Below are 13371 nucleotides of genomic sequence, written 5' to 3'. Positions count from 1 at the left end.
TACCACAAGATTGTGGATATTTATTTGAGTTTTACGGCGATTAACTTATAATTAATATATGCTGAAATTAAAAAAAAAATTGTCTCGTATTTTTGTATGTTGATTTTAAAATCTTTTGGTCAGCAACAACAGGACTCTACATTATTAACGAGATAAAAGGTCAACTTTATTGAAGTGAAACTTCTTTATCGGGGTTGGAAAAAAATTTAGTGTAACATTTTTTCGTTACGCGTCACATTTTTCCGTTACGCGCCACCTTTTTCTTATCCCCACCACGCGTGATTCGACGTATTTCTGTAACGTTGTTCAGTAAATTATTTTATAATAAAGAAGTTTCACTTCTTACGTGTGTACTCTAGTACACGCATACATTTTTTTATAATGGGTTCAAGTTGGGCAGAGGGAAATGCGGCTAGTATATAAATAAAGTCGGTTAAAATCTTTACAACGCAATAAATGTATTCAGAATCGAATTTTATAGTATCTCTAAAGATATATTCATTGATGAATCATGACGAATTACATTATTATTTACGTCCTACTTTAAAAATAAGAACCCAGCCTTAATTAGGGTTTAAGAATTAGCGGACATTCTCTTGTAATGAGTTGTAATGTAAAACATTTCAAAATCGGTACAGTAAATTGTGTAAACATACCGGTTATCAGGCTTTCTAAGTGATCGGGCGACCTTGCTCCGTTTGTCATCTTAGATAAGCTTTATGTATTGTTTCAATTGTATTACATATAATTAATTAAATTATGTTGATAATTACTAATTATGTACTGAAATAACGTTAAGCAAGTTATTAGTTTAAAGAGAACAATTTTTTGATTAAGAATAGTTATAACTTATAATTTGTTAAAGCTGCTTACTTTCTCATGTAAAGGTATTTACTACATAGTAAAGGACATTAAAAAGGGGAAATTACTAAAAATATAATGCGGATTAATAAAAGATTACGGAGCAAAAAGTTCTAATGAAATGACAATTCTTAGATAGGAACTTATTTCCGTTGGTGCGTAGATTTATTTTAGAATGAGTTTTGATATACTCAACCTTTTATAAACAAAATAATATTTTTTACTAAAATTCTAAGTAAATTAAAAACATATTCGTTGTATTCATCTTCAAACAAAATAATTATAGAGCATTCATTTAGACTTGATACTTGATATTAATGTGCAACATATTATTATCTAATTTCCAACTTCAAATGTCGCAAAGATTTCACATTAGAAGAAACGCTTATAGGTACAAATATTTGCATTTCGCAAAAAAATCTCTCACGATTAAAATCGCATAATGGCCGGGACGCAACATTTACACAATACGACTAACTATATATCGTTTCGACATCGTGTCGGATGCGTTGCGTTAGATTGTGATATTTTAATAATCCTAGTGACAAATTTTATATTTTTAATTTTTATACTATACTAGCGGTCCGCCCCGGCTTCGCCCGTGGTACATAATATTTACGTTTTCTCTACATAAGAACCATCCTCGTACTTCAAGGAATATAATAAAAAAAGAATTATCGAAATCGGTTCAGCCGTTCTCGAGTTATGCGCTTACCAACACATTTTGCGATTCATTTTTATATATAAGATTGTGCATTCGTGGTAGATGGCGAAATTTGAACTATCAGTGGGGATATTGAATTTAAACTCATATAGCAGTTTCTGAGTACAGTGGTTATGTCATGAGCGTATGGTGGGTTCCGGGTTCGATCAAATATAAAATGAAGTCTCGATAAGATCACTTAATTACTTATTATCTTATCATTAAGCTATAACATAAAAATGAAACGTAAAATGTGTTGGTAAGCGCATAACTCGAGAACGGCTGAACCGATTTCGTTAATGGTTCTTATGTAGAGAAAACGTAAACATGTACCACGGACAAAGCCGGGGCGGACTGCTAGTCAAATAATGTACCTACACACAAATACGGCTTATGTTTTGTCAAGCATTTCATTGTCGCCGTAAAGGATTTTGGGTCAAAATCGTAAAAGTCAATTGTTTCCTTGATTTATTTGCTGACTCATTCAAACATAGTTTTGGTTGACGACTGAACAAAATGACGTCATAATAAGTTGGAGATGAAAGCACATTCTTGCGTGGTAGTAAAAGCACTGTATTTTCATCACGTATATATTTTTTACACAAATTACCAGTACTTAGTAAGGTAGCAGTCCCACTATATAAGATTTACCAATAACGATTTAATATCAAGTATAAATATTGTTTGCATTTTAAAAGTTAATTAATCGATTAAATAAAATATTGTAGAGGTTTCTTCGTAATTATAAAACGTCCAATAAAATATAATAATTTATATTCTCGCTATCGCTTTAACACGAAAACTGAAGAGCTTTTAAAAGCTTACCTACATAAATCTCTACATCAATTATTTTCCAATATAATATTAATTAAAAAAGCTATTTATTTATCAATAAATTATTATATCCCATATCTCACTTAAACTGGCATTCACTGCATTATAGACCTTGCTAATCTCATATTGTTACTGTACAGTTTTAATAAACAATATCCGTACAAACAATCTTGTCTCGTATTCCATCACAATAAATATCAAATTCCGATATCAAAATATCATCAATACTTACGCCCGTTCCGACTATTTCTAAGTGCAATGACTTCACCCAGTGACATAGTTTTTTATCTCTCTCCCACTTATATAAGGGAAATAGGTGCATATTATCCGTCCCGCTCGCGCTTGCACCATTTCATGATTCAAGTTTTTAGTATGGAAAATGCTTTCGAAATAGGATCAACTTAAGAAATAATAAACATAAATTATAAAATTGAATTTAAACTAAATCTATAAAGCAGTCTTACGTATATTTTCTATAAGTATATGTATGTCAAAACTGAAGTCCTGAAAACGCTGTAGAGTTTTTGATAGAGTTTCTTAAAAGGTGTTTTAAATACACTTAAAAATATAATTCTTTATAACCTCAAAGAAGAATAAAGTATATTTAAAAAAGCGAAAGTGACTGATTAAACATTAACTTAACTTACTGACATACATACTTGTATGTTATGTACACTCATATACATAAATTTTTAACAATATTACATGGCAAATATTAAGTATTTGCTTGATATAAAACAAAACCTAGTTTTTACTCATTACGGTGATTTTTTCGAAGCCAATAATAATAATTAATAATATGTATTTCATCTAAAAATGTATTATAAAATACCAGATGCACCTAGAGATTTTTTAAAAGAGCCATTTTCAAAATTGTTTATGGCAAAATAGACCATCGACCATTTTCAAAAAGTCATGTCATTTAATTAGGTGATGGGTTCTTTCAAAACTGTTTATTTATTTTATAAATATATTTTTTCTTATTCATAAAGTTACCGTCATTAATTTTTCAGTGTATAATTAAGACCTTATAAGTGAGTATTGAATCTAAGTCAGTAGGTTCGATTCTAAGCGAATGCAGGGTGCGTACTGACCTAGTAAGAGTTCCTGTCGGAAGCATTCCAAAGTTTTTGTCTGTTTGTATGTCAACTTTCTTTCACCGATATTTTACTTACACTGAATATAAATGCTAGGATATGAGTATATGGATATGCGTTATTAAAAACTGGGGCTTTACCATGATGTCTAAGCAGTATTGTTTCCAGTATGGGAAAGTGATGGCACTAGACGACCTATATAACTCTGTCATTTTTCCACACAGGAATTTATAGTGCTATAAGGAAGAGGAAGAAAATCCCCTGAATGTTCTTTAAAAATAGTATTACTTTCTTCAAGAGTTATGTAAGAAATATTTAATAGAAATAGAAGTGCTGATGAACTTGATGACCTTCTTTTTAATCAATTTGAACAAAATGTTATAGCTATACGATATTAGATAATTGAATTATAAGCACAACTAGATATCCGCGCGTGGCTTCGCCCGCGTTTGCAAAGGAAAACCCGCATAGTTCCCGTTCCCGTGGGATTTCCGGGATAAAAACTATCCTATGTGTTAATCCAAGTTACCCTCTATATGTGTGCTAAATTTCATTGTAATCGGTTCAATAGTTTTTACGTTAAAGAGTAACAAACATCCATACATCCATACATCCTTACAAACTTTCGCCTTTATAATATATATTAGATATTAGATAAAAAATTGTATCGATAAGTATTTAATGTTTCGACCTTGCTCTCAACTTTCCGTCCATCTAGGTTATATTGCGACATTCATAAGTAATAGAAAATTAGAGCACTTAAAATTCTTTCAATATTCTGTCGATAATTTTTAATTGTTATGGCCAATCCATACTTATATTATAAATGCGAAAGTAACTCTGTCTGTCTGTCTGTTACTCAATCACGCCTAAACTACTGAACCAATTTGCATGAAATTTGGTATGGAGATATTTTGATACCCGAGAAAGGACATAGGCTACCTTTTATTGCGAAATATGTACCACGGGCGAAGCCGGGGCGGACCTCTAGTGATATTATAAGTAAAAAGATAGATTACGACGAAATGTGGCTAATTACCCTTATGCCCGTGTCCCCGCAGTGGGAACGTATATGGGCTGATGATGATGATGATGAATGCTACTTAGCTACATTTTACTTCAGTTGTCTCTTTTTGGCTCCGATAGTTGAATTGTCTCATCTCACTTTGAGGTCTAATCGTGTGTGCGTTAGTGTGCCCTTTTTGAAGATCCAATGTTGTGTTGGTAACCTACCTTTTTACTTTTAATATGATTGGTTTTTGCGGCTAATCATAATTGAGACTAGCCAACGAGATGGGACGTGCGCAGCAAAACACTTTCTTTTTCTTACTTGATGGGAAATTGGATACGTTTTACTTAAAGATAAGGCACGTAAATAACTTTCTTTCGAAAACCGTAACACGATTTGGTACAAATAGTAACAAATATGCGTAATATGCAAAAAATTTACACGCATTAATAAAATAAACTCATTGAATTATTGTATTGTCACTGATCCTTGATAAGTGGACAAAGAATTAAAAGTGTCCGTTTAAAGTGGGCCAAAATCGGTTGTAAATAAGTAGGTTGCTTATAAATATATACAAGCATACAGGTGAAGGTATAAAAGTGTTAAAACCATTGGATTATGAATAAGGATCTATTTTAATTTATTTGAGAAAGTAACATAATAAATTTTGTTTTTTTATTGTTTACAGATATAAATGAAAACGAGCCAATAGATGCGACTAGAATAAAAAGGGAAGGAGTTCCAGAGAATAGGGGTGAGTTTCCATTGCATGTCATATTATAATAACTTCAGGTACAGATACTAAACAATTAAATAATTTTAATAATTAATAATTTTTGTATGATATCTTTAATAAGTATTCCAGTGGTATTAATTTTTAATGCATTTATTTGAAAATGGTTATCTTAAAAATATTGAGCATTTGATGATGTATCTGCACCTGTACAAAAATACTGTAAAAATATTGCTTGTATTATATTTTTCTAAATTTTCTCTATAATCTATCTTATTTTTCCGTATATCTTACTTACTATTCGTTATTTGTATTGCAATTGATGGTTTATCAATGTGATCGCATAATATGTTAAACACCTCATAAATATGTCGATAAAAAATACATTGAAAAATCATCAAACACATGTAGAGTTACTTGTACAAAATTTAGTGCTAACTAGTTATACCTATTTATATTGCTATCTATAAGCATCCTTTATTTTATTCTATCTTTATCGCATTATTAATTGTATGTTTTTTTCTTTCTCTTTCAAATCTAATCCTCGGTCGGGGTCTCCGAACTCAATGGACTTTGTAAAATAATAACGCACCCTCCTTCCTACTGACGGATGACTTCAGACCTGACAGTACTCCTCGTTAACGACCAGAATAGAAATGACTATGTCTCGAAGATTGGGCGATATCATAGCGTCAAACCGGTCATAGGCCTTCTTACCTCCACGGCAAGAACTTTCATCCAGGATGGAGTTACTACGGAATTTGCAACTCAAATCCTCGGTACTACTTTAGATAACGGACGAATTTATGCTCAAGTCCTTACCAAGTCGTCCCTCGTTCTCTATAGTAGGCCCAACGATGATACATTTGTTGTTAGTCCAACCCGTCTCCCTTCTCTTGATGGATGGAACGTCAAGCAAGATTTAGGCATTATAGACCCAGATAAATTTGTACTTAAAAATACTGATTATTTGGCGCCTAGCAGCAAAATGGACATTGTTTACGCTAGCAAACCTGCTAAAGAAAGCTTCAAAGTTTGGAATTCTCCATCCTCACCCGATAGTCAAGTTAACAATCAAATTTTCGAAGAGCCAACTGCTCGTAGAGTACAAGCTTATAATGAAATTCCAAAGTTTGAAGTCTATAATTATCTTGACGGTCCAGCCATTGAAAACGAGAAAAAGGTAGAATATGTACAACCTAGTATTTTAGATAATGTTAGTAGTTTACATCATAGGCAAAGCAAGGCTTACGAACCAATGCCAGAATCTGTCAAAGATACTGAGTTTGAAGAAGATAAAATTGATGAATCTAATATCGTTAAAGTTAAGCCCAGTTACGATTTACCAACCTTTACGATTAAGAACGAGTTTTCACCAATATTTTATTATATTGATAATGTTGAATCTCGGCAACCCGTGCAACAGGCATTACCTGAAACAAAGTCACCTAAAAAGTTGTTCGGATACAAAAGTGAACCAAGACCAAAGAAAACATTTACTTATCAAGGCTTCGCTGATTTTACGACAGTTGTTGGTGATACCGTTATCATATTTACTCCTAACACAGATATAGTTCGCGAACCTAATCCTGACGAAGTTAATGTTTTCCCATCTGCTAAACCTGTAGACTCATTAGCAACTAAGATAACATTTTTATCAGCTGATATTCCCGTTGCAACTGCAACATTTAAGTCAAATGAAGCAACAAAATTAACAACTCCAAATGGTCAAGATGAAAGATCCGAAAGACCATTCTACAATGGTGATGAAAATATGAATAAAAATCTATATCAAGTAGATGATGAAATTCCTGACTCTGTTAGCGTACAATATAATAATGGTTTTGATTTAAATTTAGACGTTATACAGCCTTCTGAACCAGCGTATACTACGACTGAGAGTACTCGTCATACAAATGATTTAGAAATTATAGAATTGATCGAACAGAATTCAATGGCAACAGAACCTTTGAATACCATCACTCCGTCTTCAACATTAAGAGAAGAGTCTAAAGAATCTGTTGTAACAGAAAGTAACAATAATGATCTTTTTACCAATTCTGTAGAAGAAACTGAAAATACCGCTGAAGAAGTAACGGAAACAACGGAGGAAGATGAAGAACCAGAAGAGGACGAAAGTACTCAAGAAATGGATTCGGAAATATTAACAACAACCGAAAGTGGTCACAGTGACGAGTCTGAAGAAATAGAAACTACAACAGAAAACAAATACAACAAGCACGAAGAAGTATTCTGCTCTGATGGTCTTGAAACTCAATCAACAATGACGACGGCATATAAAACATTAACTTACTTAACAACTTATTTCATCCCACTAGAAAGTACAGAAACTACTACATCTGTTAAATCTGATGTTGTAGTCGAAAGTAATGTTGGCTATTTGACTAATTTTGTATGTAAAACTAGTAGTGTCAATATAGAACCTACAGCTGTCATCAATATTGACGTAAATCCAACAGAACAAAGTAATATAGAAGCACCAGAAATCATTGAAAATGACAATGAAAGTCAACAATTAACTACAGCTACAGAAAAGACACCACCTACAACTCCGATGGAAAAAGAAGTATTGACTACTGTTCAAGAGGAAGAAGAAGCTTCAAATGATTCGAACAGAACACCAGAAGAAGAGCAAACTACTAAGGCCACCACATCCACCACGGCTGAGAGGGTTTCTACAAGTCAAAGCCATGTTGAAGTATCTGTTAGTACAGAACATACTCCAACAGAGCAAGTTACTAACAAGGAGGCGAATGAAGAAGTTAATGATGCAGAAAATGAAATTGATCTTATTTATAAAACCTTATACACGACCTATACATACTTTACTACATTCTTTGGGGACCAAACGTCTAGTGTAGCAAGTCATAAATCAATAGTGACGAATATTATAACAAACACGATTGACCTATCCAAAATGGACCCATCACTAATCGACGCTTTTAATGAAGGTGAAATTGCTCCAACTAATGTAGGTATTGGCAGGCCGACAGAAACCTTTGCAATTAACAGCATTATTGATTTAGTCAAAAATAAAGATGTTATAGAATCAGTTGAAGGTGGCGAACACTACAGTTCTCAAACACCAACTCCCATATTAGGTGATGATATTATAGCAAGTATAAAACCAGATGGTGTGAAAACTTATTTTACAACTTACACATTCTTTACAACAATTTATGTTGGTTCTGATGCCAATGTTTGTAGTAGAAGTGAAGTTTATACTAATTATGTTGGACCTGATGAACTTATACCCACAAAAGTTAATCCATTAGCAGTAGAAAACACGAGAGCACAATTTGATTTTAGGAATTGTAAGCAAGTGAAAGGAAAAACACCAGATAGTGATGACGAAAATGCATCTATGGAAAGTAGTGTTTCAATGAAAGAAAATAATTTGGAAGAAAATTCCAAGGAGTCGTCGCCACAACCTACACCCGTGGAAGTTGATATGTTATTAAGTATTGATTCAAATCCATTAATATCGGAAAATTCATACGTAACTGACGTTAAATCGTCATCTTCTAAAGGTGAAACAAAATATCTCGATAATAATAATGTCCTTGATGATCAAATAAGTTCGGAAAGTAATATTGATGAAATATTACCATCACCTACACTTCTATTACAAACAAGTTATACGACCTTCACATATTTCACTACAATGTACATTGGTAAAGATTCCAGTAAAGTTAAGAGTCGGTTAGAGACAATAACAAATGTTGTAACTGAAACTATAACACCAAAAATGGAACCAGAAGAGGAAAATAATTTACCGATTACCTATTACACTACCTTTACGTATTGGACTACCTTATATAAGGATAAATCTACGACAATAACAAGCCGCGAAGAAATAGTTTCAAACATAGTCACTCCAACAGTTCAAGTTTCACCTTCTATAAGTCCTATTGACACTTCGCCCATTGACGTGGAGAATATTCCCTCACAAAAAGATTTAGACGTCCTTAATATACAACCATCTGTAATTGAAGATAACTTAGAACACGAGGATGGAAAAGCAACATTTTATACTACCTACACCTATTTTACTACTTTCTATACTGGTAATACATCACAAATAAGGAGTAGCTTAGAGACTGTGACGAATATTGTTGACAATACAAAGGTTCTTGAAGATAACCAACTTGGTAGAAAAGTGCCAACTGGTGCTGTAGATAAGAATTTAATTCAGGATAATGAGAAATCGTTTATAACTCCAACTCAAATAAAGGAAGAGATTAAGACAACTAAACTTCCTGACCTGTCATCTGTATCATCTACAGTTTTACAAGGTACATACATAGATAATTTGTTTGCTGAAGTTAATCCAGAAAAAGCAGAAAAGCCTGAAACTTTGCCAGAACAAGAGAAGAAAATTCTGTTTTCTCAAGTTGCTGTTATTTCAGGCGATTCCACAATAGTAACCAATGACAATAAGACTATAGATGATACTACAACAACATCAACATCTACAACGACGACTACTACAGAAGGATCAAGTCTCCTAACATCAAATCCAGAGGTAATTGAAAGTTCCGTTTCTGAACCAGAAACTACGACAGAAACAAGATATGAATCTGAAGAAGAAGATGATGATTCAAATCCCAGAAAAAGAGGCCGTCTCAGTTTTACCACTAAAAAACCTACTTTTACACCAGTTATTATTCCATTTGCATCAAGAAACAGGCCAACATTTAGTCCTAAACGTCAACCCATACCTAACAGTGCTACAACTATAACTCGCCCGGAATTCACACCAACTATTACTGCAACACCAACACTAAAATCTGTTAGACCGTCGGGTGGCTTTGGTGGAAGTAGAAAACAATCACTCGCTGGTAGTTCATCAAATCCAGGCAGAAGATTTTCTGGTCGCAGTAGTGCGACTATAAATTTGTCTGCCAACATTCCAGCTTCTAGACCTGGTGGATTTGGTAGAGCAAGTATTCAACCTACATCTCGCCGTACTGGATTTAGATCAAGCTCAACGCGAAGCAATAGTTTGGACTTTGCTAGCCGATCGGCTGCATCTAGAATACGTCCTACAGCATCATCCCGGTTGAGAAATGGTAGACAATCCAGTTCTGTATTCTTTACAGAACCTAATGAAGCAGAAACATATGCGACTCAGCAGGAAGAAAACGCAACTGAATCATTAGATGAATTCACAGAGAGCCCTTCGCGACAAACTACCAACAATCCATTACTTAGATTTAGGAGGCCTCCTATTGGCCGGCAACCAGGCACAGCAATAACTCCACGAACAACAACACCTTCTGCAAGAAGAAGTGTCACAGCACGCGGACGTGTAACAACAACAACAACCAGGAGAACTACTACTAGAACAACTAATAATCCATTATTGTCATTACGTAGGCAACGTCCAAATGCTTTGTTCCCTCGAAGAAATCTGTTCAAGCAACCCGATCCTGAACCTGAAGAAGAAATTGGAGAAAATGAGCAAAAGGTTGATGAAAGTGATGAAATTCTTGATGAAGAAGAATTTGAAGAAGACAATGATTACGAATCATCTGACAGACGAGAACAAAAGGTTGCAACACCCGCAACACCTCCTCCAAAACGATCTAATATTGTATCCATTAGACCTTTTGGTTTTAAAAGAAGGGTTAAACGTCAAGTTGATTATGGAAATAGAAAGTTCACAAATTTCCGAAGACCGAGCACAAAGTCAGCTAGTACAAGAAAAGCAGAACCTGAACCAGAAACTGAAGCACCTGCTCCAGCTAAACCCAAACCAGGACGTTATAACGTTCGTCCATCAACAAACTCAAGAAGCACTACGGCAACAGCACCAAAATCTGCAGCCAGACAACCGTTTATAGTTCGCGGTGAAAGTAGGTCAACAACTACTTCGGCTCCTGCTTATAGGCGCGGTAAAGCGAGACCCTCGTCAAGAACAACAACTATTGCGTCGAGGCCTAAAGCTCCACGTTTATCTGGAAAGAGTACACAGTCATCGAGATCAGGAACAGGCCGCACAACAAGTAGATCTCGAGCTCGAACAACAACAAGCCGAGCATCTAGCAGACAAAGAAGTTCATTTGAAAACTTCAGTGGAGAAAGACATAATAAATATGAGAACGTTTTGAATGATGGTAAAATAACAATTACTCATCAAATTCCAATAGAAGTAACCATTCCTATAGTGAATGGAAAAATAACAGAGTACAAAAATGTACTTACTGCGAAACCTAGCATAGAAACACTTTTATTAAATCAAGTGTCTACCTCGCTTGGTCCTTTGGGTAATCAGCAATTAGTACTTGCTTTTGAGTCTACTGAATTAGCCGATAATGGAGCTACAAAAGTAACTAAGTTTGTCCTGCATGAAACACCAACCACAACTGTCATATTTACACCAACAACTATTCGTGGTCGTAAAACTTCATACTCACACATTTTACCAAGTACAGTTTATAATGTAGAACCAATAGTTCAAACGGTAGCGCCAGAAATTAACGCTAATGTACCTTTGGCTAATTTACTACTTTCACAACTTCTTTTGGGTAATCAGCAACCTGCAATAAATCCTCTTTTAGCATTACAAGGCCAAGCATTGTTACCCCAACAACCTGTAGTACAAACACCTGTAACCGAGTACAAAACTAGATCTACTACCTATGTAACAACAGTTACTGATGCAAGAGAAACTGTTCTTCCCATTACATTTAGAGGTACACCCATTTTAACCACAATAGTTGATCCAACAACAAATGTCATTACAGCCACAGAATATATAACTGATACTGTAGTTACGACACCAACAGTACTTGCTCCACAACCTCAATTTAATTCTCTTCTTTTACCCCTGCTTCTGCAGCAACAGCAGCAGCAACAACAACAACAATCATTATCATTCCAAACTGCTAATCCTTTATTAGGTTTAAGTCAATCTGACTTTAATGCGTTGTCAAATAGCTTAGGTAATAATAACATTGCTCAAAATAATTTAAACAATGACATCTTTAGTAATAGTCCAAAACCAAACATACTGCCCGATTTTAATAGTAACGAAGATTTCTCTGAAGATATACGCGATGAAGATGAGGAAGACCTCGCTCCCCCAACGCCGCCCCCTACGCGAAAAAGACCCAGAGCAAAGGCTGCGAAACCAAGTCCACCAAAACATACGAGTGTAGTAACTTTATACGTATCTGGTAAACACCCTGGTGAATTTAGCACAGTTCTGTCAACTGTCGTTACTGATGACACGCAAACTGTTAGGAAAAGAGAGGCCATATATTTCGAAGATGTCCAAATTGTACCATCTTTGCTCCCATCCGTTACCGAACTGTATGGCTCTCATGACAACAACGCGCTTGAAAACTCTATTGTTTCCGATATGGATAAATACTTTTTAAGTTCAGAAAAAGAATCGCAACTTGAAACGCAAAGCTTAGAAAGTATCGTAGGAAGTTTAAGTAATCACATAAAGTATGACGCTTCACCAACTTATGTCGTAAAATTAGAAAGCCCTTCTTCAATTAGGAATAGAAAACAAAGCTCAGTGGACGACGTCTCTTGAAGACCGAACAATTGGTTAGGTGTATAGTAATGGTGTAGTTATTTATTTCCATTGTATCATAGTAAGTTAACTATGAATAGTGCCTTATAGTTGTAATAAATAGTTTAAGATAAAATACTCTTTTGTACTTTATTAGATTTATATGTGTATACTTCTTTAGAATCACCAAAAATATTCTTTTTGTTACCAGAAATGTACCTTGGGTAACTTCTATCTAATCACTGCCTAAGAATGACTCTTGGTTCTAAGTTAATTTTAATGAATAGAATCTTAATACTCGAACATACTCGTCTTGCTTTTAATTGTAAATTGCAAAATACGACTTAAAATGTTAATAATAAATTGTAATGAAATCTAATATTTGTTTTATTTATTTTAATCATCTGCGTTTCAACCAACTTCAATCTCTATCATATACCTAAAATCTAATGGTTTCAAGTTTGGTAATACAATAAAAAATATGATTATCAAAACTATACGTTTGCTTCACTGAATCAAGACTTACAAATAAAATTGACCAGACTCAACGCAGATACTATTAAAGACACTTGACTTGATGACTGA

General features: G+C 34.2%; 1 protein-coding gene across 2 annotated transcripts in view; it reads left to right on the top strand.

The window, feature by feature from the left end:
* LOC149897906 (uncharacterized) overlaps positions 1–13371 on the top strand; it is an 86694-nt gene that overhangs the window by 54454 nt on the left and 18869 nt on the right. The window contains exons 2-3 of one of the 2 annotated variants that reach the window (XM_090115732.1): positions 5193–5258; positions 5858–13165. In XM_090115732.1, the coding sequence (XP_089971858.1) occupies positions 5193–5258; positions 5858–12807 (7016 nt within the window). In that variant the 3' untranslated portion in view covers positions 12808–13165. Of the gene's footprint in view, positions 1–5192; positions 5259–5857; positions 13166–13371 lie in introns of those variants that run through there. The other variant, XM_090115733.1, reaches the window with a different exon arrangement.

Source organism: Colias eurytheme, chromosome 24, assembly GCF_061535395.1.
Source record: "Colias eurytheme isolate Ceu_HAF_F1 chromosome 24, ilColEury1 Martin Lab GWU primary, whole genome shotgun sequence".
NCBI lineage: Eukaryota > Metazoa > Arthropoda > Insecta > Lepidoptera > Pieridae > Colias > Colias eurytheme.
This window is presented reverse-complemented; position numbering and strand designations above follow the sequence as displayed.